The 26,354-nt window shown below is 42.2% G+C and overlaps 1 protein-coding gene across 3 annotated transcripts; it reads right to left on the bottom strand.

Moving 5' to 3' along the window:
* Window positions 1–801: 801 nt before the first annotated feature.
* Window positions 802–26,315, bottom strand: jmjd7 (jumonji domain containing 7). Of its 3 annotated transcripts, XM_073040320.1 has the most exons (8): window positions 26,257–26,315; window positions 23,549–23,702; window positions 22,664–22,917; window positions 21,932–21,988; window positions 16,779–16,874; window positions 14,082–14,158; window positions 3,063–3,222; window positions 802–1,607 (listed from the first exon to the last, which is right to left on the bottom strand). In XM_073040320.1, the coding sequence occupies exons 1-8, from the start codon at window positions 26,303–26,305 to the stop codon at window positions 1,519–1,521; spliced, it is 936 nt and encodes a 311-aa protein (XP_072896421.1). In that variant the 5' UTR covers window positions 26,306–26,315; the 3' UTR covers window positions 802–1,518. The 3 variants fall into 3 exon arrangements, with proteins under 3 accessions (XP_072896421.1, XP_072896422.1, XP_072896420.1); XM_073040321.1 differs by lacking the exon at window positions 23,549–23,702 and having other exon boundaries at window positions 26,257–26,306; XM_073040319.1 differs by lacking the exons at window positions 23,549–23,702; window positions 26,257–26,315 and adding an exon at window positions 25,320–26,187.
* Between the last annotated feature and the right edge of the window lie 39 nt (window positions 26,316–26,354).

The raw sequence follows: 26,354 nt of genomic DNA, 5'->3' as shown, positions 1-26,354 counted from the left end.
TGTCAACGAATACAATCAAAAACTTCTATAGATATACCATGGAGAGAATGTTGACAGGGTGCATCACTGTCTGGTACGGAGGGCTACTTACAGATATCAAGTGCAGAGAAAATTTACACGGATGTTGTTGAAGCTTGAGGACCTGATTTATAGGTTAGGTTGAATAGTTATGGTTAAATAGGTTAGGACTTTATTCCCTGGAGGGTAAGAGAATGAGATTGATAGAGGTAGACAAAACTATGAGTATAGATAGGGTAAATGCAAGCAGCCTTTTTCCACTGAGCTTGGGTGAGACTAGAACGAGAGGTCATAGGTTCAGGGTAAAAGGTGAAATACTTAAGGGGAACCTGAGGGAGAACTTCATTCAGAGGGTGGTGAGTGTGTGGAATGAGCTGCCAGTAGAATTGGCAGATCGAGATTGAGTAATGAGAAATTTGGATAAGTACATGGATGGGAGGGGTATGGATGCCTATAGTTCAGGTGTGGGTCAATGAGACTAGGCAGAATAATAGTTTGGCATGGACTATATGGGCCAAAGGGCCTGTTTCTGTTCTGTGGTGTTCTATGACTCTAACCCATGTGTCTCTGACATGGATGTCATATCAAGGTCACTGACAACTAGAAGTAGCTTGTCCAGTTTTGTGATGATGCTAAGTAACAGAAATTGTCATTCATTTTGAGCTAAAATTTACTTTTCAGTGGTATAACACTAAAAACTGTGTTACGTCATTGAATTTCCAGACAATGTGCATGTTATCCTCTTGATCTGTTGAAAATAATCAGATTGATATTGACAATGCATTGTAAATGACAACCTATATTCAGATTTTAATATATTGACAGACAGGATACACATTGAAAAACAGAAATAGGCAGGTCATTCCAGAAGACTGCACCCATCATCTTCTCCTGCAAAATGTAATTGGTATTCCATTGTTTCTCATTGTCAATCCTCCACTGAAATTGATGAGGTAGAAAGAAAAGCTGTCCTTAATTACATTGAATAAATAGGTTGCTTGATTCAGTCAGGATATTGTGCAACTGCATTATTCTAACCATGAAATCGATCATCATCTTAACAGGAGTTTTGCAATTCACATGGAGCCAGCTTTGAATAGTACATTCAAGACACTGTCTCACTAATCTCAATGAAGTAGTTATATAAAACTGTCAATTTTCTTCAAGCAATGAATATGGTATGCACAATCTTGAGAATCACTGGAAAGATCTTCACTTGGGGAGCACCACATTTGCTCACAGAATGTCAGCATATTTACCCACCCGTAACCAACGTACAAAATCTTCAAGCTTCTGATGTGCTAAGACGTGATGGAAAGTGTTCTGCATTTGTAACATTGATTTCCTCCTATTAACAATTACTCTCTCCAAAGTGAATACAAATATTTAATTTGATATTGGCTGCTTGGTGACTCATCTGGAACACAGTGAAGAAGCTAGCCCATATCTGACAGAAGCCCATGGTGCAGTTCACTCAATCTTGACTGAATCCTGGGAAGGTTACACTGCATTCATCATTTTTGTTACTGAGTCCAGGAACTGGAAATAATTGTACTTGATGTCATACTCCATGTCATACCAGAAGTTCACTGAAACAGAGAGAGATGAAACTGAATTCCATGCTCTATTCATATTGATTCTCAGAACAAAACATTGTATTTCTTCAACAACAAAAAATCCCAGCTTTCTGCTTGGCTCTTAAAAGTGCTGTCTCAGTCTATTTGTATTTAGCACAGGATCTAAATCAGGCATTGAATTGCTAATCTCTGCCAGAGAGACTTCAGGGCAGCAGGGGTACAGAAGGATGCAGGAAAGCATAGGCACACTATTGGGAGATTTGCTATGTCATGTAACTGCCACATAGCTGATCCAGGAAAGCCTATTCATTTGTGAAACTTTTCATTGTTTGGATCAATGGTCCTTATAAAGAGCTAGAAAGAGTGGTGTCCAGATTAAAGTGAGGAGATGCACTTTGAGGGCTACAATGAAAGGTAGGCCCCAATAAGTTGAGATACAAGTTCAAGAATATCTGAATGTGGCACCACAGGTAGATAAGGTAGTGAAAAAGGCATACAGGACATCATTAGAAAGTGAATAAAATATAAGACAGAGAGGTTATGGTACCAGTTTAAACCATTAGGCCACAGGCAGAGTGCTAGTTGCTATACTGTGGGAGGGAGGTGAGTGCATAGGGTGGGTACAAAAGGGATTTGGCAAGATGTTGACTTGGGATGGAGTGTTTCAGTTATGAGCAAAAACTGGAAAGGCTGGGTTGTATTCACTTGGGGGAGGAGGCTGGGTTGGGGCGGGGCAGGGTAGGATTTGACAGAAGTATACAACATTAGGAGGGGCATAGATAAGAATAGTTAGTGGGAAACTCTTCCACATGGACATTGGGCCAAAGGGCCTGTTTTATGCTGTATGGTTCTGTAACACAGAAATCTAAAGTTAGAGGGCATAGGTTCAGGATAAGAGGTTGAAAGGAGATCTGAGGAAGAACCTTTTCACGCAGGGTGTGCTTGGAATCTGGACTGTACTAACTGTACAACACTGTTTTGGCACATACCTAACATATTCCTCAATGTTAAGTAAAGAGAACACAGCTATTTTTTACATGTGTAAAAGTCTTAGGCACCGTAGATGTTTTACATGCTTTCAAATGGTATGGTCATCTCAGCATCATCGAGGCTATCTGGGATTACCTGGAGAGATAGAAGCAAGTGAGACAGACAAAGTCTATAGAAGAACTGTGGCAAGTTCTCCAAGATGCTTGGAACAATCTACCAGTCAATTTTCTTATAAAACTATACAACAGTGTACCTAAGAGAATTGATGCAGTTTTAAAAGCAAACTGCGGTCACATCAAATATTGATTTTATTTTGTTTTTTTTTAAAAACTGATCACTGGTCTTTATAATATTTTTTAATATTTGGAAACTTTTCATTTTATTATTTTGAAAAGATCATTGCTTTACAGATGCTTTTTTACATGTGCCTAAAACTTTTGCATAGTAGTGTTTAGTATGATCATATTAATTCTGTACCTGCAATACAGCCATGTGATTGACGAACATGGTGAAACCACAACGAGGGGAGATACAGCATCTCGCCTGCTCTCACTGTGCAATGGAGAGGTTTTGCATGGGCATACTCAGGGAAACGACTGAGGTCAGGATCCAGAGGGTCTAGAGGAATCCAAGGTACCTGGGTTTAGGCATGAGTAGAGGCAATTAATTATATTAAATCAGAATATGTCAGGCTACAACTTGAAGATCTTTTCATATTTCACTCTGTATTTCATGCATAATAATTATAATTATATTACACATTTACAACCAAAATCTCCGAATGTTAAAATATATAATCATTTCATTCTTTTTGGCTGTGAGAACATTGGACTAATTCAATCAGTACAATGCAATTCTGAGTAATGGTGTATGAGTGAACAGAGCCTGAGATTAATATTTCATTCAATTGGCAGCAGCTTGGATATTGCAGATTTTCTGCTGTCCTGGAATATCTTAATTTGTGTCCTGGAGCTATTCACAAAACACAGCTGATGAGCAACAAAATATAATAAGTATCAGATGTTCAGGTTGGAGACTCAGTAATAATTAGATATAATCAAATTCCAGTGGAATTCAATTACTTTATAATGTTCCTTGGCTCTAAGATACAACCTGCTGGATCACTAACCTGTGCTGGAATAAAGGCCTCAGGTTTAAAGTCTTGGACCATCCTGAATTTGATTTCTGTTGACCTCGGGAAAACAGTACTTGCACAACAATCTAGAGCACATTTGTATGGTAATCACTGTGTATTCCCTGCTGGAGAGTAGTGGTTGGGTGAGAATATGATTCAGATTCTTTATTTAAAAATAGTCACCAATTAAAAAAAAGAATGGTTTATGGGCATTGCTGGCAAAGCCACTATTTTTTGCTCGTCTCCAAGTGCCTCTGTGAAGGTGGTGGTTATGGATTTAGAACTTAAGAACTTAAGAAATAGGAGCAGGAGTAGGCCATCCGGCTCATCGAGCCTGCCCCGCCATTCAATAAGATCATGGCTGATCTGTCCATAAACTCAGCTCCATCTACCTGCCTTTTCCCCATAACCCTTAATTCCCTTTCTATGTAAAAACCTGTCTAACTATATCTGAAATACATTTAGTGAAGAAGCCTCAACTGCTTCCCTGGGCAAATTCCACAGATTCACCAGTCTTTGGGAAAAACACTCCTCATCTCCGTCCTAAATCTTCTCCCCTGAATCTTGAGGCAATGTCCCCTAGTTCCAGTCTCACCTACCAATGGAAACAACTTTCCTACTTCTATCTTATCTATCCCTTTCAAAATTTTGTATGTTTCTGTTAGATCCCCTCTCATTCTTCTGAATTCCAGAGAGTGTAGTCTCAGGCGACTCAATCTTTCTTCATAGCTTAACCCCTTTATCCCTGGAATCAACCTGGTGAACCTTCTCTGCACTGCCTCCAAAGCCAGTATATACTTCCTCAAGTATGGAGACCAGAACTGCACAGTACTCCAGATGCAGCCTTACAAGTACCCTGTACAGTTGCAGCATGACCTCCCTGCTTTTGAATTCAGTCCCTCTAGCAATGAAGGCCAACATTCCGTTTGCCTTCTTAATAACCTGTTGTATATGCAAGCCAACTTTTTGCGATTCATGAACAAGCACTCCTAAGTCCCTTTGCGCAACAGCATGCTGCAATCTTTCACCATTTAAATAATAATCTGCTCTTCTATTATTCCTTCCAAAGTGGATGATCTCACATTTACCAACATTGTATTCATCTGCCAGACCTTGGCCCACTCACTTAGCCTATCTATATCCCTCTGCAGACTCTCCACATCCTCTGTACAATTTGCTTTTCCACTCAGTTTAGGGTCATCGGCAAGTTTTGCTATGCTACACTCAGTCGCCTCTTCCAAATCATCAATGTAAATGGTAAACAGCTGTGGGCCCAGCACCAACCCCTGCGGCACCCCACTCACCACCGACTGCCAACCGGAGAAACACCCATTTATACAATTTCTCTGCCTTCTATTGGTTAACCAATCCACTATCCAAGCCAAATACACTTCCTCCAGCTCTATGCATCCGTATCTTATTTATTAGTCTCTTGTGTGGCACCTTATCGAATGCCTTCTGGAAATCCAAGTATACAACATCCACCTGTTCCCCTCTATCCACTGCACTCATTATGTCCTCAAAGAACTCCAGTAAGTTTGTCAAATAGGACCTGCCCTTTCTGATTCCATGCTGCGTCTGTCTAATGGAACCACTCCTTTCTAAATGTTTCACTATTTCTTCCTTAATGACAGCTTCAAGCATTTTCCCGACTACAGAAGTTAAGCTAACCTGCCTATATATAGTTGCCTGTCTTTTGCCTACATCATTTTTTAAAAAGTGGTGTGACATTTGCTACCTTCCAATCCACTGGGACCTGCCCAGAGTCTAGACAGTTTTGATAAATGATTACCGACGTGTTTACTATAACCTCCGCCAATTCCTTCAGCACCCTGGGATGCATCCCATCAGGACAGGGGACTTATCTATCTTCAGGCCCTCTAGTTTGCTCATCACTAGCTCTTTCATGACAGTGATTTTATCAAGGTCCTCACCTCCCATTTCATCCATAACATTCTTCTTTGGCATATTAGATGTGTCCTCTACCGTGAAGACCAACACAAAACAGTCGTTCAATGCCTCAGCCATTTCCTTATCACCCAATATCAATTTCCCCTTCTCGTCTTCCAAGGGGCTTACGTTGACTTTAGCCACCCTCTTCCACTTTATATATTTATAAAAACTTTTGCTACCTGTTTTTATATCTTGTGCTAATTTACTTTCATACTCTATCTTCCTTTTCCTTATTTCTTGTTTAGTTCTCTGTTGCTTTTTAAAGTTTTCCCAATCCTCCAGTCTCCCACTACTCTTTGTGACTATGTACACGAGCTTTTAATTTGACACTTTCTTTTATTTCCTTAGTTATCCAAGGCTGGCTCTCCCCACACTTACTGTCCTTACTTTTGACTGGAATATACTTTTGTTGAGCACTGTGAAGAATCTCTTTGAAAGTATTCCACTATTCCTCAACTGTCCTACCAAATAGCCTGTGCTCCCAATCCACATTAGCCAACTCCTCCCTCATCCTGTTGTAGTCTCCCTTGTTCAAGCATAATACATTAGTTTTAGATCTAACTATTTCATCCCCATCTGAATACGAAATTCAATCATACTATGATCACTCTTTCCAAGAGGATCCCTGTCTACAAGATCGTTAATCTTACCTGTCTCATTCCACAGGACTAGATCTAAGATAATATTTTCCCTTGTAGGTTCACTAACATGCTGCTCAAGAAAGCCATCACAGATGCATTCTATGAAGTCCTCAAGACTTCCTTGACCAACCTGATTCACCAATCTATGTGGAAGTTAAAATCCCCATGACAACTGCTGTTCCATTCTTACAAGCCTCAGTTATTTCTTGGTTAATTGCCTCTGCCACTGCAATATTTTTATTAGGTGGCCTATAGACAACACCCACCAGTGATTTTTTCCCTTTTACTATTCTTAATCTCTACCCAGATGGACTCAACATTCTGCTCCGTAGATCTTATATCGTCTCTCACAATCACCCTGATCTCATCCCTAATCAAGAGCGCCACTCCACCTCCTCTGCCTTCCTGTCTAACTTTCCATATTACCTGATACCCTTGGATATTTAATTCCCAGTCATCTCCACCTTGCAACCAGGCTTCTGTAATGGCCACTAAATCATATACCTTGGTACTGATCTGTGCCACAAGTTCACTAACCTTGTTTCTAATACTATGGGCATTTAGATAAAGTGCCCTTATACTCATTGTCCTTTTAGAATCCAATGACCTATGTGATTTTTGATTTTTACTTTTACGTACTCTACTCTTACTTTTTTTCTTCACTAACTCCAGCTTTAGTCTCTGCATCACTTCCCTCTTCTTTTCTGTGTGGGTTCCCATCCCCTTATTAGTTTAAAATAGGGAGGCTATTTTAAAGCCTCCCCAACAGCACTAGCAAACAATCTCCCTTGGACATTGATCCTGGTCCTGCCCAGATGAAGACCGTCTAGACGGGACTGGTCCCACCTCCCACAGAAGTAGTTCCAATGCCCCAAGAATCTGAAACCCTCCCTCCTGCACCACTGCTCAAGACACATATTCATTCCAGCTATCCTGCTGTTCCAACTCTGGCTAGCACGTGACACCAGTAATAATCCTGAGATTATTACCTTTGAGCTCCTACTCTTTATCTCCTAGCTCCCTAAATTTAGCTTGTAGGACCTTGTCCTGCTTTCTTCCTATATCATTAGTACCCACATGCACCACAACAGCTGGCAGCTCATCCTCCCCTTTCAGAATGCTGTGCAGCCTCTCTGACATCTCTGACCCTTGCACCCGGGAGGCAACACACCATACGAGAGTCCCGTTTGCGGCCACAGAAGCTCCTTTCCATTCCCCTTACCACAACAGCTCCTCCACTCTTTTTCTTGCCCTCATGCGCAACAGAGCCACCCACGGTGCCATGATCCTGGCTACTGCTGCCTTCACCTGATCAGCCATCTCCCCAACAGACTCCAAAGTAGTATATCTATTTTGGAGGGAGATGACCTGCTACTACTCTTCCTGTTGGTCTCCCATTCCCTATCTTTCCTTAGATCCGTAAACTGTGGTGTGACCAACTCACTAAATGTGCTATCCACAACATTCTCAGCATCTCGGGTGCTCCAAAGTGAGTCCACGTGCAGCTCCAGTGCCGCCATGTGGTCTACCAGGAGCTGCAGCTGGACACACTTCCTGCACACATAGTCTTCAGGGACACCGATAGCCTCGCTGAGTTCCCACATGCTATAGCGCAGAAACAGACCCTCTGGCTCAACTGCTCCATGTTGACTGAGATTCCCATCTAAACTAGTCCCATTTGCCTATAGTTGGTCCATATAATTTTTCCTATTCATGCATTTGTCCAAATATCTTTTAAATGTTAACAGACCTCCCTCAATTACTTTCTCTGGCAACACATTCTATACATACTTCACCCTCTGAGTGAAAAGTTACTCCTTGGGTCCCTTTCAAATCTTTTCTCTCTCACCTTAAGCCTACGCTCTCTAGTCCTTCTAAAGGTACTCTCCCAATGCTGATAGATAGGATGTGCCAGAATTTAGGTCAACTAAGTAACAGCAATATTTTTCCAAAGATAGTGCACATCTTGGTAGCGAACTAGCTCAATGTGATGGGTTTATTTCCTTGCTGCCCATGTCTCCTCTTGGTGGTTGAGATTGAGAGTTTGTGAGGTGCTGTTGAGGAGTTTAGTCAAGCATTTGTACATTAGACACACTGTAGCCACTATGAATTGGTGGCAGAGGGAATGTTTATGTTGGCGGGTTGAGTCCCAATCAAGTAGATAGCTTTGTGCCGGATTTGATGGACCTGTACTCATTTGGGTGGGCAGCAAGTATTCCATCATATACCTGACTTATGCTTGTAGATGGTGGAAAGGCTTGGGGTTGTGCAAAGGTGAATTACTCACCAAAGAATATCGGCCTCTGATCTAGTGTTAAACTGTTCATGTAGCTCATTCAGTATTGTTTCTGGTCAGCGACCTCTGGAATATTGATAATGGGAACTTGATAATGATAGTCAAAGGTAGCTGCCAGCCTCTTTTTTCTTGAAGATGGTCAACACTTGGGACATCTAAATTATGACTGTCATTTGTCAATTCTCAGTCTATGCCAAAAAGTTATCTTGGTCTCGTTACATGCAAGCATGAAGCAGTGGACTGCTTCACATGCTAAGGAGTTGCCCATAGAATTGAACAATGTGGAATCATCTTCACTTCTGACCTTGTTATTGCAGGAGGGTCATTGCATGAAGCTATCATATAACCCTTTCAATGTGGTATGGTGCCTACAGAAATAACCCACCAAAGATTAAAGCCATTGGGATAGAAAGGGGAAAAACTGAAAGAGAAGGACTTCAACATGGTGAGGTCCTCTGGTAGCAAAGTATCTCAGCCCATTTGATCAATTAACAAATCATTGCAAATATAGAGCACTAAACAGAATTAATTCCAAATAAAAGGGAACAGGAAGTATTTATTCTATTGAATGCTAAATTGGGAGTGAACAAAAATAGGGTTTTGCAGCTGCATTAATTGGAAGTGAATGAGGAGGTGTTAGCTAGAATTATGTAATCACAGAATGAATGAACAGGGGTTTGGCTCATTGAAATTCTGTACAAGAATGAACGTGAGCAGAAGATAAATTAGGCTTATTGAGACTCTTTACTATGAGAATGAATGAAAAGAAGCTGTGCATGTAGTGCCAATGACTATTACATAAATTCAGCTCTTAGAACAGACTTTTTTCCTGTTGAAATTACAAAAAATGTTTGGCTTTGATGTACTGACCTCCTGCTGTAAGGCGGTTCTTCGAGAAACAACCAACATCAGTGGCTACAGCAAGTATAAGGTAACTCACAGTTATAATTTTAAGGGGATGATTTGACAACATCCAATCCCCATTATGATTATGTGGGATATGATTTTGTTTGCTGTGTTCATAAAATAGGTCGTACAATGCGAGACATTGCTTTGTCTTCAACCACTGTACAAGGCACATCGAATATCAAACAATACAGAACAGTAATAGGTCCTTCGGCCCATCATGTCGAAACTGACCATGATGCCACTCTAATCTAATCTGCCTTCACATAGTCCATATCCCTTTATTCCCTACCTGTTCATGTGTCAGATGACTTTACCCGCAAGGATGTCACCAGCAGTGGTGGGAGCCGTCAGCAAGCAGCTGTTTCTCAATAGCCGGGCCACACACATTGGTTACCTAGAGCTAGAGTATTTCTGTACTTTACTCGCATGGTTGCAAGGACACAACCATCAACCATCTCTTTTACCCAAGGTGGTGAAAATGCAGAACACCCAAGACAGAAGTGTGACCATATTGATTGCTGGTGGTGATCCACAGGTAATCATTGTAATGATGTAATCTGAGCCCCCTTATGAACTTGCCTTCAGGCACTGTCACCCAATACATGGATCCCTCCTATCAAACTAAATCTCACATTTTGTAATATTTTTAAGGGAAAACCTGCTCATCATTAATCACCATGGCTGCAATGGATTGTAGCAGACAGCTTCAATGGGAATGAAATTCCATTTTCTGTAGCAAAATAATACTGCACAAGTACTTCTGTTTGATCACAGAAGACAGGTGGCAAGCTCTGAAATCTAGTGACAGCTGTGTGGTTAAATTGTCGCCCCAAGTTCTGATTGCAACATAGAAATTCCTTGCTTCATGAAGTCAGCCCTGTGCTCCATGCAAATGATATTCAAGAGATTTGCACCTGTAGCCTTGCAATTATGAATCAGCCTTAATACCATTCCGGTTATATCAGTTAGAAAAAATCTTAGCTTTAAAAATAGCAAACTGTACTTATTAATATATCAGCAAGTTTCAAGAATATTAAAAAGTAGAAATATGCCTGATACTTGCTCCATCATTCAGATCATGACTGATCTTTTACCTGTTTCATTTTTCTGCACTAATCCCACATCCCAATTCCCTTAATATATAAAAATCTATCAAATTCAGTCTTGAATATACTTGGTAACTGAGAGTCCACATGCATAAGATAAAGATTTCCAAGTATTTACCACATTCTGAAACAAGAAATTTTCAGAAACAAGTAGCTAATCTGTCAACCTCTTATTCTTCTAAACTCAAGAAAATGGGTTAATCTACTTAATCTCATTTCATGCAGCAAACTCACTACCCCAGGCATTAATCAGATGAACTTTTGCTGCACCCCATCTACTGCAAGCATATCCTGTGTTGACCTGACCTATTACAATACTCCAGGTTCAGTGTCATCAAGGCCCCATAAAACTGAAGCAAGAAGTCTCTACATTTGTACTCTTACAATAATACATTCAAATTATCTAATGAATGTTTATGAGCTACTAATTTATAATCTTAAAAGGAATTATTATTTTCCCATGCCTACATATTCTTCAGGTACAGGGAGGATTTAGTACAGCATAGAAACAGGCTCTTCAGCCCATCTAGTCCATGCTGAACCACAGCTCTCCATACCCCTATTATCCATGTCCTTATCCAAACATCTCTTAAATGTTAAAAACGAGCTCGCATGCACCACTTGTGTTAGCGGTTCATTCCACAGTCTCACGACACTCAGAGTGAACAAGTTTCCTCTTATGTTCCCCTTACACTTTTCACCTTCAACCTATGACCTCTGGTTGTAGTCCCACCCAACCTCAGTGGAAAAAGCCTGCCTGCATTTGCCCTATCTATACCCATCATAATTCTGTATATCTCTATCAAATCTCTTCTCATTCTTCTACAAGCAATTAAGTCCTAACCTCTTCAGTCTTTCTTTATAACTTGTCCTCCAGTCCCAGCAACATCTTTGTAAATTTTCTCTGTATTCTTTCACATGCAGCAGTGTACAGTAGTACTATCCACCTTGAGACTGGTTTAGACGCAGAAGTCTCTTACAGTTGGATGAGAGAAAAATAGGTGTAAAAGTAAAAGGAGTGTACAACACTATAAAGGCCATACTGATCATCCAAGGACCTATCACCAAAAGCAGGGATTGATTGGGCAGACAGCCCTTCCAAATCTTCAAGAGAAATAATAGACACAGCATCAGATGAGATTAATTCTCATTAAATGTTATAGTGTCAATTTATCAGTAGAGAAAAATCATTGTACTGGATCCACCTCATAATGTATGTTGAGATCCAGAGATTCAAATGTAGTTGCCTTAAGATAATAATTCATCTGACCAGATTACCACCATTACTAGTCGCAACATTTATATTGAAAAATAAATTACAACTCCTTGCTATATTATTCATTTCCATGCCTCTGCATAAATGCACACAATACATTGTCACAGTTTTGACCACTTCAATTATTTTCGCTGGCAATTCAATTGGAAGAAAAAGCAAATGGATGATAGGTACCAATTGACTTAATTTTATTCCCATTTTCCTCATGTGCCTCCTGAACTCCTGTATCTTAATTTATGTGAATTAACAACACACAAGCCAGCAAATGCAATTTATTCAAATTCTTAAAGTTCTGATCTTTATTGATAATTATTACTGTTTACCTAGCCAGTGTTTTTTTTTTCCTTTTAGGTTTATTCCTGACACAATTCCATATTATTATTGGTAGTTATATTTGTGCCCAACTTTCATATATAGTAAGGAACAACAAATACGCCCTTTGGCAAATAATTCACTATTAGCCGTATGAATGTTAGCTGTGATTGTGAGGAGGCAGACCCGAACATCCCATCTTGCTAAACACTCTTAGTTTGTTTATTCATTACAAACTCAACCCAGAAGCTGAAATTTAAATGAAGTTGGGGGGGAGAAAAACAGTTCTATCATACTACCAGCTCAAGTGAAGCTGTTTTTGTCTTGAAAAACAAAACACCAAAGCACAATATCAAACCATGTTTACTTTGGACAATGTAAGGACTGTGCTTTAGATAGGTAGCTAGATCGGAGAATCCTGTATTTTTGACACAATATCGCTGGAGAAGGCTTTATCTTAAGTTTCCACCTTACAGTAAAGAAACTGAAAGTACTAATATACTTATGACTGCTTAATCCCACTCCTGCAGGAACCAGTGCATGTGCAATGGATTTCTGTGCCCAGCAACAAGATGGTGACATCTCACCTTAGTGTCCATCCTTTATTTGGGAGTTGTAAGTCAACTATAGAGGACCCCATGCTTTGCCTGCCAAACACATATACATCCATATCTACCAACACAGGTCACTAACTACTGAACACAAGGAGGAATGCTGACCAACTTCTCCAATCTCTAGCTTTGGGAGGGTGAATTGTGGTATCCATTGCTGCCAACCTAACTGGGGATTTCCCCTCTAACTGGGTTAGGGTGGCACACAGAGAAACTTATAAAGATTTTGAAACAATTTATCAGTTGTTACTTATCCCATAACAAGTATCAAAAGTTGAACTATTTATCCAGCTAATTTTGTGCGTAGTTATAATAAATATACAGTAATTTTGAAACTAATGCCTACCTCTCTATGGTCTAATCATATCATTTAAGATTGTAGATTCCTGTTATTAATAAGAAAGGAAATAGTAATATCTTGTGGATTGACATATTTATAACAAAAGAACACTAACTTATCCAGATGTTGAAAAGTTCTATACATAAACATTCAGTTCATAAGCCTTTCTTCACATCAGATTTTTCAGTGGGGTTTATATTTACATTTGGCATCAAAATACATGAATACTTTTTATAACTAGAGAATTCTAGTATCGAAATACTTTGATGAAACAATTGAATTATTCAAAATGCTTTTTGAAAAGAAATATATTCGTCAATCAGCAAATTTAATTTTTGATATTCAAAGTAGACTTCTAAACAAAGTTAAAAAGCCAAAAATTGCATATTTCATTGTAACATCACGCATACTAATTATGACTAAAAAAAATTTGTGTACAATAAGTTCATTTAATGTTGTCTTTCAAATGTCTGCACTTTTATCTTTTTACTTCAGATACTTGGTGAGCATTCCGCCTGACTCCATCAACAGAGGACCACTTCCTGTGACTCTGTTATACTGCTCACACCAGGCCGACTGCTAGTTTTTCACTGTGTTATGTAGTAGGAAGATGTTAATTTGTATCAGTTAAAATGATATGAAACAGAAAAGCTTTCAAACAGAGGCCGTAGCCTCCCGTCTTTGAAAGGGAGCAAAGATTACAGGGGATCATAAAGAACAGTTGGCTTATAGCAGCTACAGAGAGCCAATGAAGAAGTGATTTAAAAGCACCATTGAAGCAGGCACCGTCTTCTGTTCCAACAAAAGATGGGAGCAAGGTGTTTCAACACAAACGGACATCAAACTGAAAAATAGCTTAATTGTAAATACACAATTCCACAGAATTATCTTTCAAATCACTGTGTTAGTTGCTTTACCTTCTCTGCATTCTGCACATCTATCACATCGAAGGAACCATCTTCATTAACCTTGTATGTTGCAGGTTGGAAGAGTTCTGCAAAAGGAACAACAGACTTCTGTCTATAAGGCTGCATTGTGCTAGATATCCCCATACATGTTTATGCCAGGTTACAGTATGCAGCTAGAGAAAGGGAAGCTTGCTTCATATAACGTCATACAGCAGAGAAAGGCCCTTCAGTACAACTGATATACGTTGACCAAGATGCCGATCTAAGGTATCCCCATTTGCCTGCATTTAGAACCATAGAACATTACAACACAGAAACAGGCCTTTTGGCCCTTCTTGGCTGTGCCGAACCATTTTTCTGCCTAGTCCCACCGACCTGCACCTGGGCCATATCCCTTCAAACCCCTCTCATTTGGCCCTTATCCCCCTAAACCTTTCCATCCATTTACCTGTCCAATTGTCATTTAAAAATTGTCATTTTACCTGCCTCGACCACTTCCTGTTAGCTCATTCCATGTTAAAAAAAAGTTGCCCCACAAGGTTATATTAAATGTTTTTCCCTTTTACCTTAAACCAATGCCCTTTAGATCTTGATTCTCTAACACTGTGAAAGAAACAATGGATTCACCTTCCCTACGCTTCGCATGATTTTATACACCTTTATAAGATCACCTGTAACTCAATCCCTTGAGTTCTTGCAATTCATTTTTGCTCTCTTACCAGTTTAAAAACAACTTTCCTATAGCAGGGTGAACGAATCTGAACTCAAACAGCAGCAACATAACCTCCCAAGTTCTGTACTTAAAACCCTAACTGATGAAGGCCAGTGTGCCGAAAACTTTCCTCTCCGCTTCACTTGTTTATTGGGATTTCAGCCATACCACAGGCAGAGACTGCCCAAAAAGTGGGAAAGAAATACAATTTAAATCAGTTCATGTGCACATGGGTCAGCCACAGTGCTTTATGGTGACAGGGAGCAGGTGCTCCTTAACTGCATCTTGGGCTCTGAGGTTGTCTGTGAGGAGTTTATGCATCCTCCCTTTGACCCTGGGGCTTCCTCTGCCACATCCCAAAGACATGCAGGGTGACTACTCTACACCGACTCCAAGGGAAGCCGTGTGGTAGGAACCTGCCGATTTTGAGAGGAATGTGAGAGAAATAAAATGGAATAGTGTAAATGGGTGCTTAACAGTCTTCAGGTAAGCCGAAGGGCCTGTTTCCCGACTGATTTATTTGAGATATCTACATGACAAATTCAAGTTCTGAGCACCTTCAATGTGGAGTGCTATACCAAGGTCCTGCACAGAGGAGTAAGGCTAGAAAACATGATCAAACGCTTGGTCAAAGTGGCATTTTGGATGAATACAGAGGAGGAAAGTGAGGCATTGAAGTGGAATTGTTTGAGATGGAGATGCTGAAAATGGAACTGTATGCCTGGAACTACATCTGTCACAATGAGTATTCAGAGGAAATTAAGACAGTGGACGTGGAATGGGAAAAAGTCTTGAGCAGATCTGAACACATTAACTATGGGTGGGCTGAAGGAGGGGATCATCTAGATATCATGACCAAGAAAGCTCACCAGAACCACTACTTCCTCAATAGGCCGAAGAAATTTGGCATGACCTTTGATCTTCACCAACTAATAGATGTACCATAGAAAGCATCCTATCCTGATGCATCACAGCTCGGTATGGTAACTGCTCTGTCCATAATTACAAGAAACTGCAGACAGTTGTGGACACAGCTCAGCACATCATGGAAACCAGTCTTCCTTCCATGGATTCCCTCTACATTTTTTGCTGCCTCGGTAAAGCAGCCAACATAATCAAGGACTCCACTAAGACATCCTCTCTCCTCCCATCAGGCAGAAGATTCAAAAGCCTGAAACCACATAACAACAAGCTCAAGGACAGCTTTTATCCCGTTGTTATACAATTATTGAACAGTCCCCTAGCACAATAAAATGGACTCTTGACCTCTTTGTGGCCTTGCATCTTATCTGCCAACACTGCATCTCCTCTGTAAAATTTAATCTGCATTCTGTTATTGGTTTTTTCTTTGTACTACCACATCATTCTGACTGATGAAATAATCTGTATGGATAGAATGCAAAACGAAGCTTTTCACTCCACATCCGTACATGTGACAATAACTTTACCAATTTAACCTACTGAAATTTACTGTAGTCCGAATACTGGACAAGCAGTCAGGCAAGACAGAACCGGTGGAGGGATGAAAGCCAGATACAGAACAGAGCAGCATTTAAGGGAGGAAGGGGTGGAATAAGATCCCTACAGAATTGTAGAGGCAGGAACACAGGCTATATCCTGCCCAAATAAGCTGAATAATGTTCCAAATAAACTAAGAGAATCCTGGCTGTTTTCTTGATTTGTTTTTGTTGTTTTAAGTGGCTGCCCCAATTAACCGATGGCCAATTAACCAGAATCCTCTGTATTTGGTGAACAGGGTACAGGAAGTTGGATGCTCAGCAATTTACTGGGAATTCAACAGTTGGTGTGACATCTATATCGTGATTAACCTCCTGTAGCAAACCAAGATCATTCCATCTTTTTCTATTTCCTACCACTCTGGCAATACGTGTACAAATCGATTCATAGACCAGTGCTCAAGAATGGCTTGAGACTAACCATAATCAGGAAACTCAGAGGCAGTGGATGGATGCTGCTGGGAATGCCTGACCTACCGTAGGGGATAAAGGGTCTGTCAGTGGGCGGAAGGAGGATAAAATGCTTCTCTCCCGAAATCACACAGTACAGGTTCTCATAGTGATCTTTATGCACTGAGAAAAAGATAAATCAAAGTCAGTCAAATAACAGTACAAAGTTAAAGGAAATCCAGTGTAGGCAGATCAATGGACTTCTATCACTGAAGACACAAACTCACTGGACCACCATTTCCCTCAGTAAACAAATGATGCCTTTGTAGAAGTGCTCACCCCTCAACATTTAATATTTACTTACAGAATTATCTACACATAGGATTTATTTTATATATACCACGGATTTCATATATAAACATTGTATTTTGTAATTTACTTTATGTAAGTATTTAACTAGGAACCTCTTGCAATCCCATTACAATGAGAAAATAGTATAAACAGCATACGGTGAGTATACCGTATATAACTATTATATACAGTAAACTTTTGATAATCCATCTCCTTTGGGAATTAGATGGTGCTGGACTAGTAAAATTTCCAGATCAATGATCAATTCCCTTTATTTCATTTTCTAAATTGCATGTTACACAGTTTTCCAATTAAACCAATGTGCAAGGATCTAGTGCTTTCCCTGCATATGTGATGCATAAACTCTTCTCAGGCTTCCAGCTGGGTCCAGGTATCGATTTTAACCAACGTTTCAAAGGCAAGCTCCGCGATGTTCAGCAGGGATGAGGTCCAAACATGTCTAGTCTAGTGGTGTATACTCAACTCCCATCGCCTGTCCCTCCTGACTGGTTAGTCCTCACCCAATCAGGTTTCTGCTGTGAAGATGGCGCAGTTTGTCATCGAAAGGTCAGTAAAAATCAACATCTGGATCCGACTGGAAGCCTGAGAAGAGGTTACAACCCAATGAGTCTAAAAGGAGCGGAAAATATTCGAGCACTCCAAACCTTGGCTCCAGCCACAGATCTATCCACATTCCTGACCCTTGCGTTGCAGGACCCCAAACACCAGACCACTCTGGTCTGATGGAGCCAAACGTCTTGATCATCAGAATATCTGTACAATTGAACCTTCATCACATGCCCAAGTGCAGGGTAAAAATCTAACTAATGATAATTCTGAGGCCATTAATGTAAGGTAGTCACTAGTAAATGCAATGGGAATTTTTTAAGAATTGTTTTTCCTCCTGAGGTGAGAAGCACAGATGTGTATAATGGAAGTTAACTAATAATGAGGGAGAAAGGAAAGCAGTCACTGTGGACAAGACAGGAATAGGTGAAGGAGAATAGAATATAAACACCAGTATGATAAGATGGGCTGAATGGTCTATTTCTGTGCCATAATCATACTGTTACTACCTAAATCCCACTCCCATTCCAGCACTTAGTTACTGTACTTAAACCAATTACTCCAGCTTCCCCAGAACATCTCTCAGTAATCCTGTCAAGTCTACCTTGACTAATAACTACACCTAACTGATGTGCATTACCTCCCTCACACTGTCCAGTACACTGTGTTACTGATTCTTCAAGATAATCAAGCTCCCTCAGTTGGCCAGTAACCTTCCCCGAGAACTACACATTACTGATTAATTGAACTTCCTCACATTGTCACCCAGTATTCCTCACCTCCCCCCCCCCCCCCCCCCCCCCCGGCTCAAGCTACAGACTGTATCTCTAATATTAATTCAGCTCCGTTACATCATCAATCAGCACCCTCCTGCCCCAAACACAGGCACATGACACCAGTTCCATCTGTCAAGAGACATTAGAGACTGCAGGTGCTAGAACCTGGAGCCAAAAGCAAGAGCAGGCAGTCCTACCCCTCAGGTAATGGCAGGGGTCCATGGCATAAAAAAGGTTGGGAACCTCTGTGCTAGAGGGTCTCAGCCAGTCAGGCTGTGTCTGTATCCATTTCCTCCCAGATGCTGCCTGACCTGCTCCGTTCCTCCATCTCTCAGCAGGCGTGAGCAAATGTTGTACAATTTTCTGTCTGCTGGTTTAGATGCACAGGGTAGTGTGCTGCACCTTTGTGAATCAAAATAACACCACTGCTGAATGAGTCTATGTGCCATCAACACAGGGCAGGAAACAACACACGCCATCTCCACTGAGGCAAGATCATATCAGGTCCCGAGAAAGTGACTCTCAGCAGGAACCAGAGTCTCTATACTGATTTTCCCTAAAATCTGTGCTCACCCTCAGTAGAAGAAATATTTATAAGGCTATGCAACTAACCTCATAACGAATTGCAAAACTACGATCCAGTGACGAAGCCTTCCAAATCCCAACGCACCAAGCTGTATCAGGAGGCGACAGCAGAACACACAGATACATACATAGAAGCACTGCACCTGATGTGTGTTTTACCCTGATCTATTGGGATCCACAGTGGGGTCAGTGTGAAGAAGGGAATACCCTTCAGCCCCTAAACCCAGTTCTGCCATGAGGTTGACCTTTGAATTAATTGCATTTGCCTAAATTTGTTAGGAATGTCTTAGCATTTTGGTTTAACAAAATCCATCACTTCTGGATTTAAAATTAGCAAACAGCCCAACCACAACTCTTCTTGGCTCTGGAACTGAAGAGCACTGTATCTGAATAATCTATCAACACACACTTACTATTGAGCTCAGGCTTCTCCAGACATTACCTCCCGAACCCATCCGCAGTCTGTCAGTTCCCTTTCATTGGACAACTGGTTGGGTCATGGTCTGGAGTGACAATTCAAATGCTTGAAGGGGAACATAGGAGCCTGCAGTGTAGTGGACACAGTCCAAAACATCACAGGCATGTCCCTCCCCACCACTGGTCGTATGTACAGGAGGCACTGTAACATCCATCACTGAAGATCCCCACCATCTTCTCAAGCTACCATCCGGCAGGAGGTATAGGACCCAAGTCCCACACCAGTAGGTTCAAGAACAACTACTTTCCTTTGATAATGTGGTTCTTGAGGTAAACTGGCAAAACTCTGATCACAATAGTTTAGCAATGTCCACTTGGATTACTTTGCACTAAAATGGACTATTTCTGGATATAATTCTGTTCTTCCTTGTGAGAAGTTGTATATAATCTATGTTTATGGTTTTCTTGTGAAAGCTGCTTAGCTTAAGTGATGCTATGCTGCTACAAGTTTCCCACTGCACATGTGCACAAATGTAATTGTGCAGACGACAATAAAGTTGACTCTAATTTTAGCGTGTCCCTCTCATCTCGACTCTGACCCCTCTGTGCTTTGCCTCTAGTTCTCTTCCAACAAAGGTCAATATGAACTGAAGGAATGGCATCTCATTCTCCATCTAGATCCACTTCAGCTTCCCGGTGCTCCAGGAATTTGGATAATGAACATTTGGGCATTTTTAGTCTCTGATTTGCAATGTTCACTTCACTCTTCCCCTTCAATCACCTATCACCAATCCTGCCTCTCAGTCTTGCAAGTACTTTAACCTTACACAGTGGCATGCAAAAGTCTGGGTACCCCTGGTCAAAAATTCTGTTACTGTGAATAGCTAAGTGAGTAGAAGATGAACTGATCTCCAAAAGTAATAAAGTTAAAGATGCAACATTATTTTCAACATTTTAAGCAAGATTACTGAATTATTTTTGTTTTGTACAATTTTAGAGTGAAAAAAAAGGAAAGAAGCACCATGCAAAAGTTTAGGCACCCCAAGAGATTTGAGCTCTCAGATAACTTTTACCAAGGTCTCAGACCTTAATTAGCTTGTTGGGCTATGGCTTGTTCACAGTCATCGTTAGGAAAGGCCAGGTGAAGCAAATTTCAAAGCTTTATAAATACCCTGACTCCTCAATCCTTGTCCCAACAATTAGCAGCCATGGGCTCCTCTAAGCAGCTGCCTAGCACTCTGAAAATTAAAATAAATGATGCCCACAAAGCAGAAGGCTAGAAGATAGCAAAGCATTTTCAGATAGCTGTTTCCTCAGTTTGTAATGTAATTAAGAAATGGCAGTTAACAGGAATAGTGGAGGTCAAGTTGAGGTCTGGAAGACCAAGAAAACTTTCCAAGAGAACTGCTTGTAGGATTGCTAGAAAAGCATATCAAAACCCGTTTGACTGAAAAAGACCTTCAGGAAGATTTAGCAGACTCTGGAGTGGTAGTGCACTGTTCTACTGTGCAGTGACACCTGCACAAATATGACCTTCATGGAAGAGACATCAGAAGAAAACCTTTCCTGCGTTCTCACCACAAAATTCAGCGTCAAAAATTTGCAAAGGAACATCTAAATAAGCTTGATGCATTTTGGAAACAAGTCCTGTGGACTGATGAAGTTAAAATAGAACTTTTTGGCCACAAAGGTAAGTTTGGACAAAAAAGGGTGCAGAATTTCATGAAAAGAACACCTCTCCAACTGTTAAGTAAGGGGGTGGATCAATCATTCTTTGGGCTTGTGTTGCAGCCAGTGGCACGGGGAACATTTCACTGGTAGAGGGAAGAATGAGTTCAATTAAACACCAGCAAATTCTGGAAGCAAACTTCACAGTCTGTTTTTTTTTTAAAAGCAGATGAAAAAAGGGTGGCTTCTACAACAGGATAATGATTCTAAACACACCTCAAAATCCACAATGGATTACCTCAAGAGGTGCAAGCCATCCCTGAGACAAGATTGAAAGACTCTTAGCTGGCTACAGAAAGCATTTACAAGCTGTGATACTTGCCAAAAGGGGGTGTTACTAAGTACTGACCATGCAGGGTGCCCAAACTTTTTGCTTCAGGCCCTTTTCCTTTTTTGTTATTTTGAAACTGTAAAAGAAATAAAAAAGTAACCTTAAAATATTAAAGAAATATATCTTTAACTTTATGCCTTTTGGAAATCAGGTCATCTTTTACTCGCTTAGCTACTTACAGTAACAGAAATTTTGACCAGGGTGCCCAAACTTTTGCATGCCACTGTAAATTTAATTAATTCCATTATTTTATATGGCTGACTTAGAGGGAAGGAGCTTGAAGTTTTCTTGTAGTCTTTCTTTTTCTCCATTCTCTACATTTAACAATGCTGATGAAAAACCATCTACCCAACACATTAAATTTGGATCTCTTGCCTGATCTTAAATATTTATGAAATATTCTGCTTTATCTTGGATTTCCAGCATACTGCAGTCTCTCCTCCCTCATCCTGCACCCACCTCGTACACTAGCACTGGTTACTTACATGAGGTCACTGCAGCTGATTCCCCCAGCCAGAAATTTACTGCGTCAGGGCTCTTTCCTTAAAAGAAATAGAAAATGCACGTGAATCCTACAATAACATGAACAAAACCTTGCAGTCCTCACCCTACTGGCCAGGTGGTATGCTGGACAATGAGATTTTCAGCCCAGTGGGTAAGGTTCATGGAAGGGCAAAGGACCCATTTTAATAGGACCCTCTGAATGGACGTTCTGGACAGTGGCCAGAGGGCAACCTGCTAACTAGATAAGTAAAACTAACCAGAATCACCAAAAGGGCAGTCAGAGTCAGCTGGGGTGTGTGAATCTCTAAAGGGAGAACCCTCTAATTTTGAGGGGTCTGGAGGAACTTGTGTGAGTTGCTGGTGCTCCAGGTCTTGAAAATCTCTATAATCCAGTCTAGAGGTTGATAAAGAAAAACTAGCCTCCAAGAAGCAAGCTACCTCTGGGTCTTCCAAAGTTATTCCCAGTCTCCAGCTTTTAAGTTTGCCTGGAGTATAACTCTGAGCTTTATCCAGGAAAACGTCACTTATTTGACCATAGTAAATCTACCTTATATCAGCGCTCTCTTCTAGTAGTGACCATCTTTGTGACAGATCATAACTCCTGTGTGTGGTAGTTGGTTGGAGGGGGAGAAGGGAAATTGAGTACTACTTTTCTGTAATGATGCCTATGTATTGTCATTGATTTCGTGACTAACAAGAGTGCAATGTCATACCCAGTGCCTCTGTCATCCACGGGATGTGGGATTCTACATCCTTCAGGAGCTCAGGGAATTCCTGAGTCAGATTTGAGCATTGCTTCTGTATGTAGAACACGCCACGAGCTGCCTGCTTCCTCTCAACAATGTCCAGGAATTCCCTGAACAGCACCTGCCGTTCCTCAGGCATGACGAATCGGTCCTGGTACACAGCATCAGCGTAGCCATTGGGAGTCACTGCCACACTCACTCTCTGCTCTCCAACCCTTTCTCTGCAATTAAACATTTCAGTGTTAGCCCTGCAACAGTGTAAAGCCTTCCAAAGCATTTCACTGGAGTGTAACCTGCCAAAGTTTCTTACTGAGCTTAGTCAAAGTGGTGTGGTTTGAAAGGGCATTGTGAGAAAGGGAAATAGGAAATTCCATGGGTTAGAGCTTAGGAATGGCCACCTTCTGGACAACGAGAAAGATCAGGGGCCACTAAGAGCTTCAGATTGCAGAAGCAGAGATTTCTGAATGCTGTGGAACTGGAGGAGATAAAGGAAGTAAGCTGGCAGCAAGGTCACAGAGGAATTGTAAAACAAAGGAAGAAGAATTTAAAGGGAGATAATTTTAAACTCTTAAATCAGAGAGAAAAGAGAATAACAAAAAACTAATTTAAAGGAATTTAAACAGAGCCATTTCCCTTGGTTAAAGTCGGAGAGGATCTTTAATCCTATCCTCAGTTGTCCCACAACACATCCGGAGGAAGAAAAATGTGACTGTGTAACAATGGTCCATTATTGGATAGTAAACACTGAAAAAACTAATAAAGTCTAGATATAGATTTGAATAAACACTGGGTAATGATAGTGGGTCAAAGAGCTGCATGATCCTCTGGTGCTAAACAGTGTAGGTATCATACCTGAGGTAGGAGAATGTCCATTTGGAGATGGCTGGCCAGTGACTGATGGCATTTTGCACTATGAAGGGCTTGTTGGGACATAGCCAACTTCGCTGGAATTCCAATGGGGTAGGAGGCTGCTCCAAGTAAGGTACCGAATTGTTCAAGTACAGTTCTGGGAACAAAGCAGCAACACTGCATTCATAAAGTCAAGAACTGATAGGCAAGTGACAATGATAAGTAAAACTCCCAGGAAGAGAGTGGTTCTATCACTTTGGAGCTGACCCTACAGAATCACACTGAAGTGTCTGAGCTGAAGTAGTGAAATTGGGGAGCTTCAGCACACCTGCTGTTGAAGTCCTCCACAAAGCAAAGGCCTTACAATGCTCCCTCACCAATAGCCACTTCCAGGCAGAATTCCAGACCAGCGGGATTGATCATCTCACCCGCCTCCAAACTGGACAGCCCAGCTGTAGTGTTGACACCTCAGTAATTCCCAATTCCTAACAAAATGTAGGTTTTGGTTCTTGCATTAAGGTTCAAAGTAAATGTGTCTCTATACACGAGCTGCGCTCTTACACATAGGCCCGTCCGCAGACACATTTTCATACCAGCCTCCCTTTAATCTCCTTTTCTCTGTTCTATTATTCAACAGGATTAAGGCTGATCTTCTAACACAATGCCCGTACAACCCCCCCCCCCCACAGCCATATCCCTCCGCTGTTCAAATATTCTGAAATTTATAGATGGAATGTGAGGTAATTAACTGGCCTCCATAGCCCTTTGCGATAGAGAACTGCAGAGGTTCTTCACCCTCCTCACGCCCCTTGGAGACATTTGTACTGGCGTCAGTAAGAAAAATTGCACAGGAAACTTACGAGGAAGTAGTTATTTGAAGTTGTTGAATTGGTTAATGAGTCTAGAAGGCTGCAATATGTCCAGGTGGAAAACTATGTTGTCCCTTGTTGGTCTTTGTTATAACAATGACATGAGGGAGGCCACAGATAGGTAGGAGTGGGAACTAAGACAGCAGCATAGAATTGAATATGCTGTGTGGAGATGTTCCACAAAATGGTTTCTCTAATGTAAAGCATTGTGCTCACAGGATGTGTGTTACGAAAGGGCACAGTTTGGTTCCTAGATGGTGGGGATGAATGAGGTGAATGGATGGGTGTTGGATCTCCTGCAGCTGCTTGAAAAGGTGATTAATGGGGAATGGGCTCCTTGAAATGCTGAAAACCGGTGCGAGGGCAGTACCCTATGGTGCTGGAGCCTTGTTGCAGAATAATCTGTCCAATATGGATGCTGGTTGGGTGGAAAGTGGATGCAGGGCAACTACGTTTACTTTTTTTGTTGGAAGAGGAGTGTGAGCAGGGTGTAGGAAAGAGTGAAATGCAACTAGAGACTCTGTCAACCATGGTAGGGGAAATCTACAGCTGAAGAAAGTCAACACGATGCTGGAAATTCAAGCAACACACAAAATGCCGGTGGAACGCAGCATCTATAGGAAGAAAGTCTTGTATTAGAGAACGAGCGGGTAGAACGGAATGGATACCTCTCAGGAGGCAGGGTGGGAATTAGCATGAATATTTTTAAACCAGAAATAGAGGGATTCTTGTTACACAAAGAGGTGAGACACAGCGCTGAGGTTACAATCAGATCAGTCAGGGGCTCAGTAATGTTGGGAGAGGATTGAGGGGACGGTGGTCGAATCCCCTTCGCTTTTGCTAAGAGATGCAGATGGGGTCTGGGCATTTGAAACCAGAGTTAGCAGTGTTGGTTTGTTATTCACCGGTTCCGGTGTCTCCACGGCCGGTAATTACTGGCCTCCCACAATCCCCTGGATCGAGTTAAGCAAATCCCTGCTCTCCTGATCCCGACCCGGTCAGCCGGGTCGGTGCAAGGACAGCCCGGTGTAGGCCTGGCCCGGTCAGCCAGCTGGGTGCAAGGACAGCCCGGTGTAGGTCTGGCCCGGTCAGCCAGCTCGGTGCAAGGACAGCCCGGTGTAGGTCTGGCCCGGTCAGCCAGCTGGGTGCAAGGACAGCCCGGTGTAGGTCTGGCCCGGTCAGCCAGCTGGGTGCAAGGACAGCCCGGTGTAGGTCTGGCCCGGTCAGCCAGCTGGGTGCAAGGACAGCCCGGTGTAGGTCTGGCCCGGTCAGCCAGCTGGGTGCAAGGACAGCCCGGTGTAGGTCTGGCCCGGTCAGCCAGCTGGGTGCAAGGACAGCCCGGTGTAGGTCTGGCCCGGTCAGCCGGCTCGGTGCAAGGACAGCCCGGTGTAGGTCTGGCCCGGTCAGCCAGCTGGATGCAAGGACAGCCCGGTGTAGGTCTGGCCCGGTCAGCCGGCTCGGTGCAAGGACAGCCCGGTGTAGGCCTGGCCCGGTCAGCCAGCTCGGTGCAAGGACAGCCCGGTGTAGGTCTGGCCCGGTCAGCCAGCTGGATGCAAGGACAGCCCGGTGTAGGCCTGGCCCGGTCAGCCAGCTCGGTGCAAGGACAGCCCGGTGTAGGTCTGGCCCGGTCAGCCGGCTCGGTGCAAGGACAGCCCGGTGTAGGTCTGGCCCGGTCAGCCGGCTCGGTGCAAGGACAGCCCGGTGTAGGCCTGGCCCGGTCAGCCGGCTCGGTGCAAGGACAGCCCGGTGTAGGCCGGTGGCGACTGTAAGGACACCCCGGTGCTGCCTAGGCCTCAGCGCCGGGAAGCAGCAGCTCCAATCCCGCCGCAAGCAGACCCTTACCGCGCGCCTCCTCCGCTACCCGCCACGCTGCGTCTCGGACCGCCCGCATCACTGCGCCACCTGGCGGCCGGGTGGCACCGCCACGCTGCGTCTCGGAC

Source organism: Hemitrygon akajei, chromosome 3 (genome assembly GCF_048418815.1).
Source record: "Hemitrygon akajei chromosome 3, sHemAka1.3, whole genome shotgun sequence".
In the NCBI taxonomy this organism is placed as follows: domain Eukaryota; kingdom Metazoa; phylum Chordata; class Chondrichthyes; order Myliobatiformes; family Dasyatidae; genus Hemitrygon; species Hemitrygon akajei.
Note: the sequence above shows the minus strand (reverse complement) of the source record. Positions and strands in the feature narration are given on the sequence as shown.